At 47.3% G+C, this 25,557-nt stretch overlaps 1 protein-coding gene across 1 annotated transcript; it reads left to right on the plus strand.

Moving 5' to 3' along the window:
• On the plus strand, positions 1-23,068 carry rab40c (RAB40c, member RAS oncogene family). Its single transcript, XM_080512210.1, has 6 exons — positions 1-1,489; positions 12,397-12,457; positions 12,743-12,803; positions 12,914-12,991; positions 14,267-14,489; positions 20,163-23,068. The coding sequence occupies exons 1-6, from the start codon at positions 1,348-1,350 to the stop codon at positions 20,435-20,437; spliced, it is 840 nt and encodes a 279-aa protein (XP_080368336.1). The 5' UTR covers positions 1-1,347; the 3' UTR covers positions 20,438-23,068.
• The last annotated feature ends 2,489 nt before the right edge of the window (positions 23,069-25,557 follow it).

Consider the following 25,557-nt stretch of genomic DNA (forward strand, 5'->3'; position numbering starts at 1 on the left):
CCGCCTCCGTGTGCCTGAGCCGAGCCGCCGCTTATGGAGCGAAATGGAGACGCCTCGGACTGAGGATACCCGCGCTGACTTCGGACTGGACGTATCGCCTGTTGGGGATTATCCGCACTCTTTCCCAGCCCGGTGAAAGCCTCCCGGGATCCGTGTGCGGAGGCAGAAAACGGGCCTGAATTGACAGGGACCGCGGTGGAAGTTGGGCTAAGCTAAATTAGCTGTTAGCTCTGTGTTAAAATAACGCGGCGCAGCTTATTGTATTCACTTCCTCGACTCACAAAACCTGTGCGGATTTTTTTCCCCTGCGTGAAAATATTACGTGGTGATGGTGTTTAAATATTAATGCTCTGACGTACTTTGCGTCAGTAGCATGTGAAGCTAAGTTAGCCTCGGAGCTTCTCCTACATGGAAGGAAAACAAAGCAGCTGCTTCAGCTTTGTGATCATTTATCTCCACAAAAATCTGCTGATAGAATAGTAAACAGCTGCTGTCGGTTCAGATCCGTCTCCACAGATATCTGCTGAGAGGACAGTAAAGTGCCATCATTCATCATGTTCCTCCTCAAACACCTTCATGTGATTATGATCAACTCTAGCTTCATGTGAATATTCCTTTTATAAGGGATTATTTTGGAAGACGGAAGCGTCTGGTTCTTATTAAGTGTTTTCTTGCTTGTTTACGTTGTGTTATGGTATTTTCCTCCCAGTTTTATTGGTCTCTTCTCACTCAAATTGGAAAATTAGTGATAACAATTGAGCAATATGTGTTTTTTTACTGGTCAGAAGGGAAATTAGAGCCATTACAACTAAGCTGTGACCCTCCTGGAGTTTTCACTCGACTTATATTGCCTGTACGAGGTTGTAAATAAGTTGGTTCTGCCTGCATTCGGGACTTGATCGTTTTTTTTCCATCTTGGACCAAACAAGCTATTCCTTCTTATCTTAAGCAATAAGAATGTTTTTCTTCCCAGAAGAACATTTTTTGGCAGTCACGTTGTTTTTGGAACAGGACTGAAAATTAGCTGCTCACACACATTTTTCAGAGACACAGACTTCACGAGTGAGTGCATGTTGGATCCAGCGTGAAAACACACAGGTCCAGAGCTGCAGGTTGGTCCTCTGGTGAGGCCTCCACAGCATCCAGCCTCCACAGCATCCAGCCTCCACAGCATCCAGCCTCCTCAGCATCCAGCCTCCACAGCATCCAGCCTCCTCAGCATCCAGCCTCCACAGCATCCAGCCTCCACAGCATCCAGCCTCCACAGCATCCAGCCTCCACAGCATCCAGCCTCCTCAGCATCCAGCCTCACTCCACGCCACCCTGCGGGCTTGGATGTGAGTGGGGATGGGGAGTCAGGGCAGCCCCGTGAAAAGCTACGACTACCTGCTGAAGTTCCTGCTGGTGGGCGACAGCGACGTGGGCAAAGGGGAGATCCTGGACAGCCTGCAGGACGGGTCGGCAGAGTCCCCGTACGCATACAGCAGCGGTGAGTGGATATGTGATCTCCTGTTACAGCCTGAGCTTCGCTGCTGGACGCTTGTTAATGGAAGAAAGGCATTGATTTGAAAGGATATGGAATCTAACAATAGATACACTGCAGTAACATCAACATGTGGAACTGATTCGTATGGAGTAAATACTCAGTGTAGTTACCATGCCGGACCATGTGTTGGCGCCATTGTTAGCTTTAGTTATGAAAACAAACGCACACACTCATACTCACTCAGCAGAGAACAATTGAGCTCTAAACATTAACGATGAGAGAACACAGATTACCAAGTTGGATTGTTATTATGGAGACTGTCAAAATAAAAGTACCAAGTTGGATCGTTATTACGGTGACTGTCAAACTCCAAATTCAGATTAGGTGAGGTTAAAAACATCCTAAACAGTCTAATGAAATTGTTTTTAACTTTGTAGTTCAGCCTCTCTGGCTGTGATTTGACACGAGGTTCCTCCAGAGAGCTGCTCTCTGCAGGGAGAGGAAATATTTCTGCAGCAACTCCATGTTGACATTTAAAACCTGTAAGTGAGGCTCCTATCTGGCCAAACTACCAGCAAATTGTCAACATTTCAAAGAAAACATTGGTATTTTAATCAAATTTCTTCAGAGCAGCGACACTGAGACCTGAGCTGAGATGTCAGTGGAGCATAGCGAACGAGCATTGGCCTCAAAACCCCGCTGTCAGGGTGAGCTTGTAAATAAAAAAGTCCCAGAATACAACAGCGATACAAGGTTTTTAGACCTAGGGCTGTATTTTCCCCCAGGAGGCTTCATTAAAATTCTAATTGGTTTTATGTTGTGATTCTAGTTATATTCTGTAGTAATTGTTTGTTTTTGTGAATATACCAACAGTCGTACCCCGTGTACTCTCAGAAGTTGAAGTTGAAAGGTTACCATGACAGTCCAGACCACGGGGGGCATTGGACTGTTTGTTTGTGGCCACTGGATTCACTGGAGTTTGACACTGACATAAGGAAACGTTTTACGTAAACTTGACAGGACGGCGTGGAACTGCTGAAATTCTGACAAACACAGTTTGGGTGATTAAGAAACATGTCAAGTTACTTCAGCTTTGTTAATATGATTCAATCAAATCTAATTTCATAAGGACAAAGCAGAGATGGTCAACAACTGAGAGTCCAAATCTCTTCTTTAAATCCAGCAAAATCAATTATCAGAGCTCCAGTCAACATGAAGTGGAAGCTGGAGGCTGCAGGTCAGAGGTCAACACATGCTTCAGTTCAGAAACGGGGATAGTTACCAGATGGGAACTGGGAGTGTTACCAGTACATCGAGCGCTGGTGGGGATTTTCCAAGTTTGATCGTCGTGACTGACAAGTCGGACCTCTGGACAGAATCTGGGCTGCAGCATCTGGAAGATTGTAATTGAAATGAGCAGGAAGTTAAATTCATGATATTGGCAGGTTTGTTGGTCTGTTATTAAGTGAGACAGCAGCCTTTTCCAAAGTGTACCAACAGTGGATCTGTGTGAAAAACCATCAATACCTCATGTTCCTCCTTGTTCTCTATTTCCAGAGCAAAACCACTTGGCAGTGACGTTAACATGATTTATTGATTGATCTTTTCACTCCACCTTATCCACAGAAGAACTGTTTTCTTTTCAAAGCTCCATTACCTTTCTAACATTACCTGGCGGCTCAATCGACAAGCTAAAACATTCTGTAACACGTAAATATGTGAGGCTCAAACAGTCCGGAAGGTTCTAAATGTTCTGTCTCTGCAGCGTCCAACAATGAGCCTCCTTCATTTCTCTGTGTGTGTGTGTGTGTGTGTGTCGTGACCCAATGCTCGTCAATGACCTCAGGGTCAAACTACCACTCAGACAACGCAGGACACCACTGCTGTCATCACACCTTCAGTATTTGGAGAGTGAAATAATATCACACACACACAGATTTGTAACATCGCCGCTTCCCCCATTTTTGTCCGACCACACACTTAAAAATAACCCGTTTTACAACTTGTATTTATTTTATTTTGACTTCATTTCTTTCACGTGTTTTTCTGTCTGTTGTCAGACTAACTGCAGTGAAAATGATGAGTTTTATTCACATTATTGATATGGTGGATTAGCGGCAGACAGAGAAAGACTGGCGGTCCGTACACATGCACTGTTAAACCAGACGACGTGTAAAAATCAAGCATTTAGACATAATACGAGTGTGTTTTTCAAAATATTATTTTCATGTCAGTGCATCATCATCATCATCCTGTACAATGGAGCACAGTTGAACACATTTGAAATTTTTCAGCCTTATTTAAAGTTCCATAGACCTACAGAGGCCGTCTTCATAGTCTCAGCAGGTCCTGCAGGTAAGCCACACCTGGCACTGATGTTTTCATGATGCAGAGTTTAGCTCTGGTGGCCGAGCGTCTTGTTTCACATGTAAACAGAAGCGAGCGTTACAGGCTGGAGGGGGCGCTGCAGTGGGATCTAGACCGCATCACACTGGGTGGAGGCGGGAGAGAACCAGCGCTCCTGAGCTCCGGAGCGGCTCAGGCCTTATTCACACCACAACAAAGTCAACACTAAGAGTTTTTGCATTTTCGTTTCAGGACAGTTTGCCTTTACACGGCAACGTTTCAGAAAGGGACTCTGTAGTGCCACCATGTTGTTATTCGCCATCTAGTCTCGCTCGTGAAGAAGAATTTTCCTTGACTGCGAGCGCGGTGAGCGGGAGCAGCGGCTCTGCCGTCCACACGGAGACGAAGCGTTGTCAAAGAGTTGTCTTCACTGGTTCCCTGCACCGTTGTCAAATCAACAGATCTCCAAAACACCTCAAACGTTTTGCATTTTCACTTGAAAATGGAGGATTTCTTGTAGCGGCTGCTGAAGGTTCAGGCGTTTACCATCTTATGAAACACATCACTGACCGACGCTCTGGAAACTCTTTACGCATCAGTGTAGTGGGCGGGGCTTCAGGGCGGCACGGCTCCACCTGATTGGACAGATGTGGTCACGTGTCGAGTCACAATGGTGTTGCATTGTGCGTTACATTACAACATGAAACACTATTGAAAAGTGTTCAGAACATGAATATTAATACCCGAGTGTCTCTGGAGGCTCCTGCTGCTAGCAGATGAATTACTGCCTTGAAAATTCAAACCTTCAGAAGTTTTCTGCCACGTTTGATTCCCCAAGCGTCTTTTTCATTCTCTGAGACGAAGCTCTGCGTCTCCTCTCTTCAGCTCCTGAAAAATACATCAGTCAGCAGAATGACCTGGTTTGGTTTTTTTTCCACCCCCCCCTCCAGGTTCTCCCAGGGTCTGTTAGAACGACCCGGGAGGAAGACACTCTGAATATTCAAATTAGAGTAGGAAAAACCAGTTTTGGTGACTTTCTAGGATGTAAAGCAGAGCTGGGAACCTGCCCCGGTACGTTGGCGAGAGAAAGCTCAGCCTATAGCCTTCCAATCGTTTTGTTTTACCTGCAGTCCAGAACCCACTGTCATCCCCGGGCCGCTCGTCCAACAGGAAGCTGCGTTTGCATTTAACATTGGCCGAATGAAAAGAGCCACTGCAGCGGAGCTGTGCCAAAAACACAGCCTCTGAAAGGGAACGACGTCCCGGCTGACGGAGGCTGATCAAAGCTTCAAACGTCTTCATTAAATATGAAACGCTGGCATGTTTCTCTGATATTGATTCTATCCCCCCCGGCAAAGTGTGTGTGTGTGTGTGTGTGTGTGTGTGTGTGTGTGTGTGTGTGTGTGTGTGTGTGTGTGTGTGTGTGTGTGTGTGTGTGTGTGTGTGTGTGTGCGCGCGCGCGTGTGGCAGCTCGCCATGAGGACGCTAAATATTTCAAAAGGAGAAAATGAGGACGGGGGCAGAGTTTGATTGGATCAGGCTGTCCTCAGGCTGGGATTGGACACTGAACATTTCCCCAGACTTCCCATCTCGGTGTGCCTGAAGGCTGGAGGCTGTTCAACACTGAGCAGGAAGCCAAAGCAGTAAAGTGATATAATAATGCATCCTGCAGCACATCGTCACATGCTAATGCTGACTGACCCTCTTCATATGTTTAATAACGTAACATAATAACATAACTTATCTAAAGCAAAAACTCAAGGAGCGATGCGTTTTCACTTGAAGTGGTGTGTAATCTGGACCTAAGGCCTCGTGTGATTACAAAATCAGTAAATAAATTAGCTAAGCACCGATCCAGGTTTTTTCACTTCCGAGCCGATCCTGATACCTGAATGTGGATATCTGTCAATACCAATACTACTCCAGTACCAGAGCTGTTTGCTATAATATTATTATTATTATCTACTCTCTACAGTAAAGTATGAAATGTTTGCATGTATTCTCTCAAAAGACTACTTGAGGTTAGTAGAAGGTCAGAAAAGAAAGCAGTACAAAGTATTTTAGTTCCATGTGGACAATGTGAGGGTCTGCATAACATCATTATGTCATAATAAACTAGTTCTATCTTTAAAACCTCAGTCACTTTATTAATCCCTGGAGAAATTCTTTATCAACGCAGCACCAGCAGAATGTTTCCAGCTCTGACGCAGCTCCAACCATTGGGACTATTTTCAGGGAGTTTAGTGTGGAGGAGGACGCAGCTTCACCGAGGTGTGAATCTCCTGCTACCGCATGAGCGAGCTGTTCATTGTTGTGATGCCACGGTCAGCGCTGGTCTCCTCGGCGAGCTGGTGTCTTAAAAAGCTAGTGGCAGAGCGTCCGCCTCACTTCACAACGGCTTTGCAGGGTTTTGAGCGTGAAATCTGTCCAAACAGCGACATGATGTCATGAAAAGTGGGTTAGCACAGTGCTACAATGCTAGCCTGCTGGCTGGCTACAAACTGTGGAATGGATTTCCGGACTCATTACTCTGGATCGGATCAGCCCCATCCCTAAAATAAGAATCCTTGTGCTCAGGACTCCGGTGATGTTTTCAATAGCCAAGTATTGAGTTTGTACAGGGTTGCCAACAGAAACATTGACGATAGTTTGATTTATCTGCACATTCACACTCAATCTGTTAATATCTTCTGCGAGGATTATCAGGAGTATTTCCCCACATTGTGATGAACAGTTCAGCTGATAGCAGCCGTCAGATAGAAACCAATTAAAGCCTGTGTATCTGCGACGCCAGTGAGCCCCTTGTTCTGCTTTCATTCAGTGCAATCAAACAATGGAATGTTCCCCCGGGGGCCAGCAGGCACGGAGCTCCATTGTTTCCTCACGCTGGCGGTGGACGGCGCCATAGCGTTGCTGGCTGCAGGCCAGCTCGTTGAAGGAAGCAGGGGAGGAGTGTGTGGATCAACCTGCTTTAATTGTCTCGGAGGTGAATGAGCACCATCGGCCACAAGCGTTTTAAACTGGCAGTAATGTCACCTCTGGGCTTTAGGTGGCAGTAGTGAGTCATTGTAGCATGGTTAAATCAACCTGCAGTACAGATTAGACCACAGGCGGCAAAACATGGCTCAGGAGACAAAGCTGATCCACAGAAGTCCCCATCAAGGTCTTCAATACAAGACTACAAGCAGCAGCTATTGGTGATGTAGCATTAGCATTGGTGCTTTTCTGTGAGGTGAAGACGTTTGCTGAAAGCTGCAAGATGCTGCTTATGGAAGACGTATCTATGATAAGATGCATCTGTGTTCAAAATGTGCAAGAGAAAATTCACATAATGCTAGATGTTTAGCCACCAGCTAGCGTGAAAATAATAAAATTTTCTAGATTTGAGTGAGACACAAAAACAACTAAGTAAATAAAAGTGATTTAGCATGTTAGCTTGTTGTAGCATGAGCACTACGGTGACAGTGAATAGCTTTTCTGTGAACATTTACCAACATTCAGTCCACAGTGGATGTTTACCGTGACGGAAAAGTCTAAAGGATCTGAGGGGTTTCTATCAGACAGTTTGTTGTGGTTATATTACAAAATCACATGAAACGTTTCAGTATTTCGCCCATTTCCATGTGTTTGGGGATTATTGTCAAAACTGCCGAAACGCAACAACAAGCTGTTATCGGTGTGGCCTCAGTCATCTGGCGTCAGAAGTGCTGGAAACAAGACCGATCTGAATTGAAAAATGTTGCTTTTGTATTAAATATGACAAAGCCCATAATTAATGAGATGATTTTTTTTAATGGAGGCCGCCTCCTATAAATAATCCACACAGCAGGAATAAACACGACCACGGAGCCACGGCAGCGCCTCTCGTCTGAAACGAAGCCCAGCGTTTGAAGCTCAACACGACGCCGGGAGAACAAACCGGCTCCCAGAATAGAAGCAGCAGTTTGTCAGTGAAGACGTGCGAGCAGCTCATTGATTATCTGAAGTGCTCGCCGCGAAGCCCCGCACTCTCCAACTCAATTAGTGCCGTCCTGAGCTCAGCACTTCAGCTGCTTCTAATGTGGCTCTCCAGCTGCAGAGGTACTGGAGACGATGATTACACTCTGGACATATTGGGGGTTTTATTCATAGTTTCTAGACTGGCCATAATAAGTCAACTGTTCAGGAATGAATCAGAATCCTTTTGTATAACAAGATACATTTGTACGAAAAGTCCCCCCTCCCTGGTCGGCAGCAGAAACCTGTCAGAGGGGTCCAGGGCCACCGCTGGAGGACCACCGCTGGAGAACCACCACTGGAGGACCACCGCTGGAGGGCCACCGCTGGAGGACCACCGCTGGAGGACCACCGCTGGAGAACCACCACTGGAGGACCATCGCTGGAGGACCACCGCTGGAGAACCACCACTGGAGGACCACCGCTGGAGGGCCACCGCTGGAGGGCCACCGCTGGAGGGCCACCGCTGGAGGGCCACCGCTGGAGGACCACCGCTGGAGGACCACCGCTGGAGGACCACCGCTGGAGGGCCACCGCTGGAGGGCCACCGCTGGAGGACCACCGCTGGAGGGCCACCGCTGGAGGGCCACCGCTGGAGGGCCACCGCTGGAGGGCCACCGCTGGAGAACCACCACTGGAGGACCACCGCTGGAGGGCCACCGCTGGAGGACCACCGCTGGAGGACCACCACTGGAGGGCCACCGCTGGAGGGCCACCGCTGGAGGACCACCGCTGGAGGACCACCGCTGGAGGACCACAGAAGCAACGGACACTGATAGATGTTTTCTAGTGACAATGATCCATTTTTTTCACGTTTTAGGAGTCGGTTTACACAAGAACCCAACATTCTGAAAATACTTGGTCTCCGTGTCAACGGCAGCAATACAGCTACTGTGCATGTGTTTCACAGTCGTAGTAACTAGCGGTTCTGCACATGCTCAGTAGAGGGGGGGGAGGAGATACTTTATTAATCTCCGTAATTCCAAATGGTCTGTCTGCTTCTTCTCATAGCTTCTCTCCAGCGGCGCTGCTTCCAGACACATACTTCCACATTAAAGCTTTCAACCAATCACATTTTAGCATCACCTGTTGCCGGGTAAATAAATCTGCCTGAGGTCTTCAGATTCAGTCCTGCAGACATCTGCAGTGTAAAACTAGTGTTGGTCACACTGCTGCTTCAACCAATCCGATTTTGGTGACCCAGAGCCTTCTAGAATGCCTCGGTGATGTCAGTGTATTCAAGCCCTCTGATTGGCTCGTCAGAGAGTCACCCTCCAGCTCGCTGACTGCATCTGTAGCAGCTGCTCGAACAAAAATATAAATAGTTGGGTTTATTTAAACAGTGGTTTTATCAACCTACAATGACTGAAGGGGAAGATAAAGACATTTGGTTGCAGATTTATTGTCCAAACAATTTTGGAGACTGACTTTTCCAAGAGGTCATTGAACGCGCCGCAGCTCTCCAGAGCACGGCAGTGTAATTTACTAGCATTCACTACAAACTCCATGGCAGGATTCAGGATTATATTATTTACCATTTCATTATTTTCAAGACCATGAAAAGTTGACGTTTGTCTCCCTCCTCGACCCAGAAGGTTCTGGAAAAGCAGCAGTTTTTTATGCAGCTGCAGCAGGAGAAGAGACGTGAACTTGGATTGTTTTCATTAGTAAAGGTATTTATTCTGGCGACACGGGTATCTATCTGTGATGCAAAAGCTTTTTATACTGCATTTCTGAAATAACATGGTTTTTGTAGCCATAAAAGGTTATTGAGGGGGGATTGACTCAGACCAACAGTGAAGGCATGGTCTGAAATGTACGGACCTCCACTGCATTACAGGGTCTTTTAGCCGTGGGTACCAGGGTCCCTGCGAGGAGTTAAACAGCCTCATGGCATGATGGAGGAAAGACTTCCTCAGTCTGTCAGTGGAGCAGGACAGAGCCAATTAGATCAATGTGTCCTCTGTGGTGTCATGACTCCCACTCCGTATTCTCCTGGACTTTGTAGTTTTATTTTGACACGAGGGATGCAACGATCCAGGTTTTTTGACTTCCGATCTGATCCCTATACCCAAATTTGAATATCTTCCGATACCGATGTTGTTCTGATACCAGAGCTGTATGCTTTAATATTACTATTATCATTATAGTTGATTTTATATGAGGTTGCAATAAACTCCTCTCTACAGTAAGGTATAGAATGTAGGGATGTTTGCAAGTTTTCTCTCAAAAGACAACTTGAGGGCAGTATAAGGACAGAAAAGAAAGCAGTACAAAGTATTTTAGTTCCATGTGGACAATGTGAGGGTCTGCATAACGTCATCATCTCATAATAAACTAGTTCTATCTTTTAAACCTCACAATCACTTCATTAATCCCTGGAGAAATTCTTTATCAACGCAGCACCAACAGAACGTTTCCAGCTCTGACGCAACACAAATGATTGGGACTATTTTCAGGGAGTTTAGCGTGGAGGAGGACGCAGCTTCACCGAGGTGTGACTCGCCTGCTACCGCGGAGGACTGAGCTGTTCTCGGCAAGCTAGCATTTTACAACGGTGACGTCTGGCTGCAGAGCGTCCCCCTCGCTGTACAACGCCTTTACAAACATTCACAATGGTGCTGGTTCTGTAGCATGCTAGGCTAACTGCAAACTGTGGAATGGATTTCCTGACTCATTACTCCACGTCTCATTGAAACCCGCCTCCGTTCAGGAAATCCAGTCCACATTTTGCAGCGAGCAGAACAGCCGGAACATAAACACATGTGGACTTATTTCAGCAAAAGCACAAATGAAGCTTCATGAATCTGGAATCTCCGCATGTTGGATCAGAACTTTCCGATCTGTGAATTATGTTCATATCGGAACCCGATACTGCAACTGTATCAGATCGGCCCGATCATCGTGATAACAATACAACTTGGTGGTTTTATTTTGACAGTCACCATAATAATCCAACGTGTGCATGCGCGTGCGTACTTTCAGTACGAACTGAACTAACTTTCAGTACTAACTTCGGTACTACTTCATTTTCTTTCATTTCTACTTCAGTTTCTGCTGTTGCTTTGTAAACAGACATTGTTTTCAAAACATTACCGTGGAAACCCAAGACTTTCCTGAAACATGTGTTTTCACCTGAAACATTGTGTGAAGGGTTTCAGATTGTGGACTCGCTTGTCTCGTGCTCATTTCATTAATTTCAACGTGATTGTCCATGAAAGTCCAGAACCGGCATGTGTGTTAGCCCAAGGTGCTAGCGTTAACCCAGCAGGTGTGTTAGCCCAAGGTGCTAGCGTTAACCCAGCAGGTGTGTTAGCCCAAGGTGCTAGCGTTAACCCAGCAGGTGTGTTAGCCCAAGGTGCTAGCGTTAACCCAGCAGGTGTGTTAGCCCAAGGTGCTAGCGTTAGCCCAAGGTGCTAGCGTTAACCCAGCAGGTGTGTTAGCCCAAGGTGCTAGCGTTAACCCTGCGGGTGTGTTAGCCCAAGGTGCTAGCGTTAACCCAGCAGGTGTGTTAGCCGAGGCGCTAGCGTTAACCCAGCAGGTGTGTTAGCCCAAGGTGCTAGCGTTAACCCAGCAGGTGTGTTAGCCCAAGGTGCTAGCGTTAACCCAGCAGGTGTGTTAGCCGAGGCGCTAGCGTTAACCCAGCAGGTGTGTTAGCCGAGGCACTAGCGTTAACCCAGCAGGTGTGTTAGCCCAAGGTGCTAGCGTTAGCACAAGGTGCTAGCGTTAACCCAGCAGGTGTGTTAGCCCAAGGTGCTAGCGTTAACCCAGCAGGTGTGTTAGCCCAAGGTGCTAGCGTTAGCACAAGGTGCTAGCGTTAACCCAGCAGGTGTGTTAGCCGAGGCGCTAGCGTTAACCCAGCAGGTGTGTTAGCCCAAGGTGCTAGCGTTAGCACAAGGTGCTAGCGTTAACCCAGCAGGTGTGTTAGCCCAAGGTGCTAGCATTAGCACAAGGTGCTAGCGTTAACCCAGCAGGTGTGTTAGCCCAAGGTGCTAGCGTTAACCCAGCAGGTGTGTTTGCCCAAGGTGCTAGCGTTAACCCTGCGGGTGTGTTAGCCCAAGGTGCTAGCGTTAACCCAGCAGGTGTGTTAGCCAAGGCGCTAGCGTTAACCCAGCAGGTGTGTTAGCCCAAGGCGCTAGCGTTAACCCAGCAGGTGTGTTAGCCGAGGCGCTAGCGTTAACCCAGCAGGTGTGTTAGCCCAAGGCGCTAGCGTTAACCCAGCAGGTGTGTTAGCCGAGGCGCCAGCGTTAACCCAGCAGGTGTTTTAGCCGAGGCGCTAGCGTTAACCCAGCAGGTGTTTTAGCCGAGACGCTAGCGTTAACCCAGCAGGTGTTTTAGCCGAGGCGCTAGCGTTAACCCAGCAGGTGTGTTTGCCCGAGGTGCTAGCGTTAACCCAGCAGGTGTGTTAGCCGAGGCGCTAGCGTTAACCCAGTAAAAGCTGTGGTCATAACAGTGTTTCTGTCGGCTTGAGATCGTGCAGCGAGGAGAAAATAATAACAAATGAGTTCCAGCAGTGAGTCCTCCAGTCGCCTTCCTGTTTATTGACTCTGCCCTCTGTCTTTTTCCAGGTATCGACTATAAAACCACCACCATTCTTCTGGACGGGCGGAGGGTGAAGCTGGAGCTCTGGTGAGTCACTCCTGTAATCCCTCTGAGGCACCGCACAAACTCCAGATCATTGTCACACCGCCCTCTCCTCCTCTCACTCCTCCATCTCACTTCACTTTGTTTCATCCTATCATCTGGTTCATTGTTTCATCTTAGTGTTTGTGAGCTGAAAATAAACTGTATGATTAGAACAACCAGCCGGATTCGGCTGTGCCGCTAGTGAAGCATGATGAAGGAATAAATGGATGAATGAATGAGTGAATGGGTTAATGATGATGTCACTGTGATGCTGGCTGCTCTCCTCAGGGATACCTCCGGACAGGGACGCTTCTGCACCATCTTCCGCTCGTATTCCCGCGGGGCTCAGGTGAGAAACACCCATCAAACACTGACCGCATCACCTGACTGTTGTCTGGAGCTCTGCTCACTGTGTGTGTGTGTGTGCGTGTGCGTGTGTGTTATTTTACACTGGTGTAGGGCATCCTGCTGGTCTATGACATCACCAACCGGTGGTCCTTCGACGGCATCGACCGGTGGATCAGAGAGATCGATGAGGTGAGGACACTCTGAAGTACTCACAGAACACACAGTAGTGTGTGTGTTGCTCACTGGATGTACTTCCTGCGAAATGCGGAAACCAAAAGGGGTGTGTGTTCGTGTGTGTGTTATTTTAGTCCCGAGGAATGTGTGTTTCCTGCTCCTCTGAAAACTCCAGTCCGTCTGTGACGACACGAGTAGATTTGTATCACAAGTCCCCATTTGGACCCATTAAAGATTCATAATGGCATTAAAACTGACAACAGTTTTCATGTTGGTCCACTAGTTTGTGCTGTTGTTAGTTTTAGTACTGAACACACACACACACACAGACACACACACACACACACACACACACACACACACACACACACACACACACACACACACACACACACACACACACACACACACACACACACACACACACACACACACACACACACACACACACACAAACAATGAACTTGAAACATGAACACTGGGAGAACGTTCTAGTGGACAGACCACCAAGTTGGATTGTTATTATGGTGACTGTCAAAATAAAACTACCAAGTTAGATTATTATTGTGACTGTCAAAATAAAACCACCAAGTTGGATTGTTATTATGGTGACTGTCAAAATAAAACTACCAAGTTGGATTGTTACTATGGTGACTGTCAAAATAAAACTACCAAGTTGGATTGTTATTATGGTGACTGTCAAAATAAAACTACCAAGTTGGATTGTTATTATGGTGACTGCCAAAATAAAACTACCAAGTTGGATTGTTATTATTGTGACTGTCAAAATAAAACTACCAAGTTGGATTGTTATTATGGTGACTGTCAAAATAAAACTACCAAGTTGGATTGTTATTATGGTGACTGTCAAAATAAAACTACCAAGTTGGATTGTTTTTATGGTGACTGTCAAAATAAAACTACCAAGTTGGATTGTTATTATGGTGACTGTCAAAATATAACTACCAAGTTGGATTGTTATTATGGTGACTGTCAAAATAAAAGCACCAAGTCCAGGAGAACATGTACTGGGAGTCATGACACCATGGAGGACACTTTGTTCTGATGGTCTCTACTGAGCATGTGCAGAAGCCGCATTTCCACTCAGCATCTTGAAAACCTCCAAATGTCCTCAGTGGCTCTGAGCATCGTTGTCGTGGAAACGGAAACCCAAATGCTTCGCCTCACGTAAACATGGCGTCCTCGGTCTGCGTCGTGTTGATCGAGACGTTTCACAAAGTCAACATGTCGTATTGGTGTAAGTGGCTCCTTGTTGTTGTTTTTACCCAGCATGCCCCGGGCGTGCCGCGGATCCTGGTGGGGAACCGGCTGCACCTGGCGTTCAAGCGCCAGGTGCCCACGGAGCAGGCCCGGGCGTACGCCGAGAAGAACGGCATGACCTTTTTCGAAGTGAGCCCGCTGTGCAACTTCAACGTGATCGAGTCGTTCACCGAGCTGTCACGCATCGTGCTGATGAGGCACGGCATGGAGAAGTTCTGGAGGCCCAACAGAGGTGCACGTCTTCTTCTTCTCCTCTCCTCCTCTCCTCCTCTCCTCCTCTCCTCCTCTCCTCTTCTCCTCTCCTCTTCTCCTCTCCTCCTCTCCTCCTCTTCTCCTCTTCTCCTCTCCTCTTCTCCTCTCCTCTCCTCCTCTTCTCCTCTTCTCCTCTTCTCCTCCTCTTCTCCTCTCCTCCTCTCCTCTCCTCCTCTCCTCTTCTCCTCCTCTTCTCCTCCTCTTCTCCTCTCCTCTTCTCCTCTCCTCTTCTCCTCTCCTCTTCTCCTCTTCTCCTCTTCTCCTCTCCTCCTCCTCTTCTCCTCTCCTCCTCTCCTCTCCTCTTCTCCTCCTCTTCTCCTCTCCTCTTCTCCTCTTCTCCTCTCCTCCTCTCCTCTCCTCCTCTTCTCCTCTCCTCTTCTCCTCTCCTCTTCTCCTCTCCTCCTCTCCTCCTCTCCTCCTCTTCTCCTCTTCTCCTCTCCTCTTCTCCTCTCCTCTCCTCCTCTTCTCCTCTTCTCCTCTTCTCCTCTCCTCCTCTCCTCTCCTCTCCTCCTCTCCTCTTCTCCTCCTCTTCTCCTCTCCTCTTCTCCTCTCCTCTTCTCCTCTCCTCTCCTCCTCTTCTCCTCTTCTCCTCTTCTCCTCTTCTCCTCTCCTCCTCCTCTTCTCCTCTCCTCCTCTCCTCTCCTCTTCTCCTCTCCTCTTCTCCTCTCCTCCTCTTCTCCTCTTCTCCTCTTCTCCTCTTCTCCTCTTCTCCTCTTCTCCTCTCCTCCTCCTCTTCTCCTCTCCTCCTCTCCTCTCCTCTCCTCCTCTCCTCCTCTTCTCCTCTCCTCTTCTCCTCTCCTCTCCTCCTCTTCTCCTCTTCTCCTCTCCTCCTCCTCTTCTCCTCTCCTCCTCTCCTCTCCTCTCCTCCTCTCCTCTTCTCCTCTCCTCCTCTCCTCCTCTCCTCTCCTCTCCTCTTCTCCTCTACTCCTCTTCTCCTCTCCTCTCCTCCTCTTCTCCTCTTCTCCTCTCCTCCTCCTCTCCTCTCCTCTCCTCCTCTCTTCTCCTCTCGTCCTCCTCTCCTCCTCCTCTCCTCCTCTTCTCCTCCTCTCCTCCTCCTCTCCTCCTCTTCTCCTCCTCTCCTCCTCTTCTCCTCCTCTCCTCCTCCTCTCCTCTTCTCCTCCTCTCCTCCTCTTCTCCTCTTCTCCTCTTCTCCTCTTCTCCTCCTCTCCTCCTCTTCTCCTCTTCTCCTCACCACAACCCTGCTGGTTTTCTCTTGCTTGAGCTTTTACATTAGAACCGTTTCCTCTCAATTCTACAAATGACAACAATAGAATTTGCAAAATGATTTAAGATTATAAAAAGAAAGAAAATCACCTTTAGATAAATATTCTCAGCCTTTGCTGGACAGTTTGTTGATGCTCATTTACGAAATGTAAATGTTTTTTTGCACAACTTCCTTTACATTTATGAACTTTAACAAAATCTTTTTTCACCAACATTTCAGTGTATTTCTACAGAAGCGTATTGCATTCACATGAAAAAATTATAAGTTAATGACATAATTATCTCTTAATTGTGAGGAAAAAATCAATAAAAAATTGGGCCGTTTTTCTCAATTTATAAGAAAAGTTTAAAAAAAACCAAACCAACAACAACATGTTGTTTGGACGTAAACACGACGTGGATCTGTTGGTAGTTGTAATGTTTCTCCAGGAACAGCTGGGCAGATGTGGTGTGCTGCACCTGTAATAAAGCTCAGTGATAACCCAGGTCTCCAAACTACGGTGTGGAGTTGTAAACACTGTTACACTAATAACAATACCGTCAACAATACACACAAGGGTATCTCCCAATGTCTCAAACCAAATAGAACCAAAGCTGGATTTAACACCACCGTCCCTTTAATGCAGGACAACACAGCCTTTTTTTATCTTTTTAAAAAACATCTTATGTTCTGAATAACCCAACCAATTTTTTATGGTTCATTTTTTCTCATAAGTATGAGATGATTATGTCATTAATTCAGAAAAAACGAGCCCATTTCTTTCATGTGAATGCAATATGCTTCCTTAGTATGTAGTTAGAGGTGCTACTGCAACTCCTCCTGTAGTTGGAGGTGGTACTGCAACTCCCTCTGTAGTTGGAGGTGGTACTGCAACTCCTGTAGTTGGAGGTGGTACTGCAACTCCCTCTGTAGTTAGAGGTGGTACTGCAACTCCCTCTGTAGTTAGAGGTGGTACTGCAACTCCTGTAGTTGGAGGTGGTACTGCAACTCCTGTAGTTGGAGGTGGTACTGCAACTCCTGTAGTTGGAGGTGGTACTGCAACTCCCTCTGTAGTTAGAGGTGGTACTGCAACTCCCTCTGTAGTTAGAGGTGGTACTGCAACTCCTGTAGTTGGAGGTGGTACTGCAACTCCTGTAGTTGGAGGTGGTACTGCAACTCCTGTAGTTGGAGGTGGTACTGCAACTCCTGTAGTTGGAGGTGGTACTGCAACTCCCTCTGTAGTTGGAGGTGGTACTGCAACTCCCTCTGTAGTTAGAGGTGGTACTGCAACTCCTGTAGTTGGAGGTGGTACTGCAACTCCTGTAGTTGGAGGTGGTACTGCAACTCCTGTAGTTGGAGGTGGTACTGCAACTCCCTCTGTAGTTGGAGGTGGTACTGCAACTCCTCCTGTAGTTGGAGGTGGTACTGCAACTCCTCCTGTAGTTAGAGGTGGTACTGCAACTCCTGTAGTTGGAGGTGGTACTGCAACTCCTGTAGTTGGAGGTGGTACTGCAACTCCTGTAGTTGGAGGTGGTACTGCAACTCCCTCTGTAGTTAGAGGTGGTACTGCAACTGCCTCTGTAGTTAGAGGTGGTACTGCAACTCCTGTAGTTGGAGGTGGTACTGCAACTCCTGTAGTTGGAGGTGGTACTGCAACTCCTGTAGTTGGAGGTGGTACTGCAACTCCTGTAGTTGGAGGTGGTACTGCAACTCCTCCTGTAGTTAGAGGTGGTACTGCAACTCCTGTAGTTGGAGGTGGTACTGCAACTCCCTCTGTAGTTGGAGGTGGTACTGCAACTCCTCCTGTAGTTGGAGGTGGTACTGCAACTCCTCCTGTAGTTAGAGGTGGTACTGCAACTCCTCCTGTAGTTGGAGGTGGTACTGCAACTCCTCCTGTAGTTGGAGGTGGTACTGCAACTCCTGTAGTTGGAGGTGGTACTGCAACTCCTGTAGTTGGAGGTGGTACTGCAACTCCTGTAGTTGGAGGTGGTACTGCAACTCCTCCTGTAGTTAGAGGTGGTACTGCAACTCCTGTAGTTGGAGGTGGTACTGCAACTCCCTCTGTAGTTGGAGGTGGTACTGCAACTCCTCCTGTAGTTAGAGGTGGTACTGCAACTCCTGTAGTTAGAGGTGGTACTGCAACTCCTCCTGTAGTTAGAGGTGGTACTGCAACTCCCTCTGTAGTTGGAGGTGGTACTGCAACTCCTGTAGTTGGAGGTGGTACTGCAACTCCCTCTGTAGTTGGAGGTGGTACTGCAACTCCCTCTGTAGTTGGAGGTGGTACTGCAACTCCCTCTGTAGTTGGAGGTGGTACTGCAACTCCTTCTGTAGTTGGAGGTGGTACTGCAACTCCTCCTGTAGTTGGAGGTGGTACTGCAACTCCTGTAGTTGGAGGTGGTACTGCAACTCCTGTAGTTGGAGGTGGTACTGCAACTCCCTCTGTAGTTGGAGGTGGTACTGCAACTCCTCCTGTAGTTGGAGGTGGTACTGCAACTCCTCCTGTAGTTGGAGGTGGTACTGCAACTCCTCCTGTAGTTAGAGGTGGTACTGCAACTCCTCCTGTAGTTAGAGGTGGTACTGCAACTCCCTCTGTAGTTGGAGGTGGTACTGCAACTCCTCCTGTAGTTAGAGGTGGTACTGCAACTCCTCCTGTAGTTGGAGGTGGTACTGCAACTCCTCCTGTAGTTAGAGGTGGTACTGCAACTCCTGTAGTTGGAGGTGGTACTGCAACTCCTCCTGTAGTTGGAGGTGGTACTGCAACTCCTCCTGTAGTTGGAGGTGGTACTGCAACTCCTCCTGTAGTTAGAGGTGGTACTGCAACTCCTGTAGTTGGAGGTGGTACTGCAACTCCTCCTGTAGTTGGAGGTGGTACTGCAACTCCTCCTGTAGTTGGAGGTGGTACTGCAACTCCTCCTGTAGTTGGAGGTGGTACTGCAACTCCTCCTGTAGTTGGAGGTGGTACTGCAACTCCCTCTGTAGTTGGAGGTGCTACTGCAACTCCTCCTGTAGTTGGAGGTGGTACTGCTTCTGGTACTCCTTCTATAGACATCATATTCCAGGTGAATGTTAACAACTTACATTAGCTGAGTTTATGGGTCACTGATCAAACTACTGAAGTGGCACCAGCAGGCTAATCTGAGCAGTTAGCTTAACAGAGAAGTTTCTGCTGGACTATGATGTTTATAGAAGGTTCAGCAACGCCTCACTAATTATAAAAAGTGTAAAACTATTGATATGTACTTAGAGCATGTGGTGGGAATTGGATCATTGTTGCACCCCGTCTCCATTGTCACATCGCTCCATGAGCCTGGGGTAGAGCGCCACCTGGTGGCTGGCAGTTGTTAACTAGTGAGGCGTAGGGCAGAATGCAGGAGCCTGTTAGACTGAGCTCAGGGCAGCAAAACCCACTTTGAATCCTTCAGACGGCAGAAGTGTCGCAAAAGTCAAAACTCGTAACTGGTCTGTATTTTCAGCACTTGTATTGGAATGTGGAGACTTTTCACTTTCAGGGTCACACTGACACTCTAACGTCTGACAACCTGAGGTACAGACAGACAGATTGAGGTAGAGACAGACAGATTGAGGTAGAGACAGACAGACTGAGGTACAGACAGACAGATTGAGGTACAGACAGACAGACTGAGGTACAGACAGACAGATTGAGATACAGACAGACATATTGAGGTACAGACAGACAGATTGAGGTACAGACAGACAGATTGAGGTACAGACAGACAGATTGAGGTACAGACAGACAGATTGAGATACAGACAGACAGATTGAGGTAGAGACAGACAGATTGAGGTAGAGACAGACAGATTGAGGTAGAGACAGACAGATTGAGGTACAGACAGACAGATTGAAATACAGACAGACAGATTGAAATACAGACAGACAGATTGAGGCACAGACAGACAGATTGAGGCAGAGACAGACAGATTGAGGCAGAGACAGACAGATTGAGGTAGAGACAGACAGATTGAGGCACAGACAGATTGAGGTAGAGACAGACAGATTGAGGTAGAGACAGACAGATTGAAATACAGACAGACAGATTGAGGTAGAGACAGACAGATTGAGGCACAGACAGATTGAGGTAGAGACAGACAGATTGAGGCACAGACAGATTGAGGTAGAGACAGACAGATTGAGGTACAGACAGACAGATTGAAATACAGACAGACAGATTGAGGTAGAGACAGACAGATTGAGGTACAGACAGATTGAGGTAGAGACAGACAGATTGAGGCACAGTCAGATTGAGGCACAGACAGATTGAGGTAGAGACAGACAGATTGAGGTACAGACAGATTGAGGTAGAGACAGACAGATTGAGGTAGAGACAGACAGATTGAGGTAGAGACAGACAACTCTCAATACACACAGACCAATAGTTTTACTACAATAATAGCCCATAGCACAGCAACTCAGCAGCTGTTTCCCCCACAGTGTTCAGCCTGCAGGACCTGTGCTGCCGAGCCATCGTGTCGTGCACGCCGGTCCACCTCATCGACAAGCTCCCGCTGCCCGTCGCCATCAAGTCACACCTCAAGTCCTTCTCCATGGCCAACGGCATGAACGCCGTCATGATGCACGGACGCTCGTACTCGCTGGCCAACCCGGCCGGGGGCTCCAAGGGAAACAGCCTCAAACGCTCCAAGTCCATCCGGCCGCCGCAGAGCCCCCCGCAGAACTGCACCCGCAGCAACTGCAAGATCTCCTAAAGGTGAAAGGGGAGGGGTGGCTAGAGACAGAATGAAGGCGGGGCTAAAGCGGCGTCTCAGGGTATCGGACAGCATTCACTACATGTACAGGAATCACATACAGACACGCGTTTTCATCCCCTCAAAAGCAGAAGTTTGTGAAAGAATGACCCCCTCCACCCACCTCTGATGCCCCCGCCCCCCACCTCTGATGCCCCCGCCCTTAACTTCCAATGACCCCACCTCCCCTGCTGTCAGACTGCAGGAGAAACGGTGGTTTCATCCTCTTTATCAGAGTGTCAATGTGCTGATGTGATCCCAGCAGGTTCACCTGGACAGAGTGAGGAGTCCAACACACACACACACACACACACACACACACACACACACACACACACACACACACACACACACACACACACAGGTAGAACATGCAGGCTCCACAAGACAGACTCAAACCGGGGACCTTCCCATCGGGCTGTTCAGAACATATTGGGTGTCGACCCCCCCCCCCCCACTCTGTCTCCCTGTGTGATAACAGTCCATGCTCCTACTGCTCGCGCTGTGCAGCGCCCCCCAGAGGAGGCTCTTAGAAAGCCACTGATGGCCTCAGACTCCCCGGTCCGTCCCTCCGTCATCTGACCCACAATCTAACAGTCAAACACACCAAACACTTTCATCTGCAAACCCCAGAAGGACCCTAAAAATGACTACCTCATCACACTTTGAATTACTTTGAAAAGTAACTCGTTACTTGGTAAAGTCCCTCTTGATAATTAACCTGTAGGTAAAGTTAGCATTAGCTGAGCTGTCAGCACTGTGATTCAGAGGAAGTTGCGTCAGGAAGATGCTCTATAATCCAGTGTACTAGTGCTAACGTCACAGACAGCAGCTCTGCAGCGAAAACAAACTGTAATCCAGTCACTCATGTCACATTAGTAATCAGTTACTTCTGCTTTACAGCCAAAAGTAGTGGAGTTACTGTAACGCAGTTACTTTTTAAAGCAGGATTCCTCTACGGGTCACAAGCTCCTGAAGACATTCCTATGTTTCACTCTGTTTTCCAGCATTTTGAGGGGAAAAACAGCAAATTCCTATTTCCAGTTGAAGGTTGAAAGCAAAGCAGCACGCAGGTTGTTTTTATCGGACGACGAGTCGACGATTCTTACATTGTCAGTGGAGGTGTGTGCGACCTCTGAGGACTCCTTACATCTACGTTTTATTCCTTTTATTTCCCCGAGTGTTTTCACTCTGCTGCCTTCAGGCTCTGTGGGAAAAACGCCCGACTCTCGTGTAGAAACGAGCCCAAACACGTGAACTCTTCCGAGTCGCTGAGTTTGATCCGCCTGGGCTGAATGTCCCCCGGGGAGCCAATGCAGCGCGCCCTCCTCCTCTTCCTCCTCTTCATCCTCCTCGTGAATAAAATATGCTTCTGCTTCGTTTCTCTCACTGCAGCTGCTCAGATCGCTCGGTTTTCCTCCTCCTTGAATCCACCTGAGAACCTTTTTTATTTCCCAGAGTTGCTATTAAATCTAGTTTTCTTTTGAATGAAGCGCACACATTTAACACGTATAACACATTTGACCTTGTTTTCATTCACACTCCCGAGAGGATGACCATCATCATGTTGTATATCAGGGGTAAGGAACCCTGGTCCTGGAGCGCTGCAGCCCTGCATGTTTTCAATGTGTCCTCACATCAACACAGCTGACAGCAGTTCGTGTCTCAGCATCCAGCTTCTGCAGAGTCTCGTCATGAGAACTCAGGTGTGTCTGAGCAGGGAAACATTGAAAACATTGCAACCTCACCCCTGTTCTAAACCGTTTAACTGACGACGCTTCCTCAGAAAGCTGGATGACGGACTCGAGTCTTTCTTTTAGCCCTCAGATTGATGAAATGAGAATCTGTCTGTATTTCAACAAACACCACAACAGGCTTTACCTCCAAATCTTTCTCACGCAAATTAACAAGTTTCATTTCAGTTAGAATCCCACAGAAGTTTAGTAATTTCTTTTAAGAAGACAATAATCTCACTTTTTTCTGAATTATTGAGGGCTTTTCCCTCACTTTCTCTCAATTTGTATAAAACAATTCTTCCTCATTCCCAGGTTTTAATTTAAACGTATTTAAAGTGTCACAGAAGCATCAACTTGAGTGTTTATGTGCAGTTTAAAGAGAAAATAGTCATTATAGCAATAAAGACAATCAGGGAAATCTAAAATGTAAAAAGAATCTAACTTGAATAAAACAAAAATAAGATTTTTCTGTAAACCTCGATGGAAAAACATTTTTCTTTAAAAAAAAAAATTTAATCTGTATGTTTAACATTTCATCCATTCATCTTTCAGAAAAGCTCCTATGTTGATGTCTTTCTTTAAAATAATTGATTACTTGGTGTGAAAGTGTTTCTGTGGGATTCAGCTGGAAAGTGCTTGGTGGTACCGATCAGGTGAAAACGTCTGTTTACACGGCGGCGGCGCTCGGAGCCTCGAACAACCGCCACTTATTGAAAACACTCCCAGTCCGTCTCCGTGGAAACGCTGCAACTGCAACGTGCTTGGTAGAGGGGCAGTGAGATCCTCCAGAGTGACGGGCCGCCGGAGGGAAGACGCGTTTTATCCTCACTCCGACCTCCTCTGGTTTCAACTGTCAGCTTCTTCCTGTGGGGGGGGGGGGGGGGCTCAATCTTTTTTGTTTTATTTTTAAATTATTGATTGTACAGTTCAAGTTAACATGTATGAAGAGACTTTTTCACAATAAAATGATTGAATGTCAAAGTCAACAAATCTCACGGGTTTTTTTTTTTATTTCGCAAAGACAAGTGTGAAGTCGGCATGTGGTCAAATCCAAGTTCCTGGTCAAGGCACTGTACATGAGCTGAAGAAAAGTTGAAAGGGAAGCTAAAGTGTCAGGTGGCGGAGCGTTCCTCCACCAGGGCTTTGGAACCACAACGCTCCAAAATCAACTACCTCTTTTAAATCACTTCTTTAAACTCACTTTTATATCATTGCTTTCATCTTTAGTTTTAATTGGTTTATTTTTCATTGAGGTATTTTTACTCCGTTATGCCCTATTATATATATATAATAGTATATACGTTCTGTCTTTTTAGCCACCGACTCCGTTGTTTTGTTGTCTTTTACTTCTCTTCATGTCTTGCCTGACTTTTTTATGTTTGTGTGTTCTTACTGTGGAAGTACTTTATGAACAGCTGTTGTTAACAATGCTATATAAATGTAAGTATTTATGGTGTATGTCAGTTTGTTTACTGTGTGTCTGCCACCACCTGCTGGTCGGTTCAGGAAGTAGTGTTCAGGTGAGCACGTGGCCGTGAATAAACAAACAATAAATCACAAACTTCAGCAATAAGACCAAAAATAGAGGGGTCTTGTTTGATTTGTGTGACTTTAATGGAAAAAAAATTCTCGATTATTTGACCTTGGTTTGACTTTATAAGCTCAGTTCATTGTTTTTGCTTATTTAGTTGATAAAGACCCGTCTTATGTTGAAATAATCCGACCGGAAGTGTCGACACGACCTCCTGACTCACGTGCTGGGGGTGTATTTTTGTAGCATTCGAGTTTTGCGAGTGTTTTTCGGCGCAAAAGGTCCGGCTGGAGCGGCTCGCCATGTCCCGGGCTCAGCTGCTGCAGCTGCTGGTCAGGGAGCGTCTGAGCGCGGCCGCGGAGGAGATCCTGTCCGCGGTCAACAGGAGCATCGCGGGCTACGAGGAGGAGCTGCGGCTGTGCAGGGAGGAGATCCGCCGGCTGCGTCAGGCCGCCACTCGGCCCCGGAGCCCCGAAGCACCGGCGGGTGGGTGGGCTTTCCTTCTCCCCTCTCCTCTCCCGGAGCTCCAAGGGCTGCCTCAGGCCGCCCCTCGGGAGTAGACCCCCGGCCGGCGGGGCCGGTGGGTCTCTCCCGGAGCTCCGCCGGCTGCGTCTACTTCCTGCACCGGAGCCGGTTAACGGGCAAAGTTCACAAATAAACCCACTGAAAATCCTGTTCTTTAAAAATCCTCCTCTGATATGAGTTTTTATTCAATAACACGTGATTTGCCAGTGAAATCTAATGCTAAATGAAGTTATCAAATCTTTATTCCAGATATTAGACGCCTCCCCCTTTAAAGTCTCTTCAGTTAAAGTTTTCTGTAAATACCCGAAATTAACACAATTAAGTATATATTCTTAGTACGGTTTTTACGTTCGGGAATATTTGCTTCTTAGTTTTTTCCCCGGTCAGATTAAAATATTTATCATTACACTTGCTTTGTGTCGGACTAAAATCAGACTAATTTAACGATTTAACAGTTTCACACTATTCTAGTGCAGACAGAACATATTATTATATTACATTGCATCTCAGTCGTCACACTGTACTATTGAATTAATCTGTTTTATTAACCTTACCACAGTGAATCATGAAGTTATAATGAAAACGGATCACAATTTAAAATCTGATGTCAACTTGATATATTTTTGAAATTGGCTTATAAATTGATACTTTACAGCAAGTAATGTAATAAAATAAACATAACGTTTTTTTTTTAATCTGTTAATCTGCAAAGTTATACTGCAGGTGAGCTCCAGATCCAGCTCAGAAATGGAAGAGGTCAATGATGTGAGCCTGTGTTTGTCCTTGCAGAGGCGGAGCTGACTCTGTCCATCCAGGACGCTGACCAGCAGGACAAGGAGGGACACTGCGAGTCTGGGAGGAGCTCCGGTGCAGACCCAGACCACAAGTGCAGCCCGGAGGAGAACGAGGCCATCCTTCTCATCATCTCGCCGCCACACGCCAAAGACAAGCTGGATCGACTCGCCGCCGCCGATCCTGAGCCGAGCTCCTCCGTCCAGCAGGTGGAGGTAGAGATCGAAGACGGCGACACGGCGTCTCCAGCCGCCGACGGCGACGACGAGGGGAATCCAAGTCCGGGGTCCGACGGCGAGGTTGTTGATCAGCAGAAGAGGAGGAGGAGGAGGAGGAGGAGGAGGACAGCGTCCACAGCGTCGCTGTTTCACCTCGGCCTCAAATCTAAATCCAGAATCTCCTGCCGAGTGTGCGGGAAAGGATTCCACGCCAACGTGTCCCTGGTCAACCACATGGCGGCGCATCCGCGGGACCTGTGCGGCGTGTGCGGCGAGCAC

The sequence above is a fragment of the Blennius ocellaris genome (genome assembly GCF_963422515.1).
Source record: "Blennius ocellaris genome assembly, chromosome: 16".
NCBI classification, from domain to species: domain Eukaryota; kingdom Metazoa; phylum Chordata; class Actinopteri; order Blenniiformes; family Blenniidae; genus Blennius; species Blennius ocellaris.

Coding starts and splice junctions, on each gene's coding strand:
- rab40c (XM_080512210.1), top strand. CDS start 1,348: ATGGGGAGTCAGGGCAGCCCCGTGAAAAGCTACGACTACCTGCTGAAG. Junction 1,490..12,396: donor CCCGTACGCATACAGCAGCG/GTGAGTGGATAT, acceptor GTCTTTTTCCAG/GTATCGACTATAAAACCACC. Junction 12,458..12,742: donor AGGGTGAAGCTGGAGCTCTG/GTGAGTCACTCC, acceptor TGCTCTCCTCAG/GGATACCTCCGGACAGGGAC.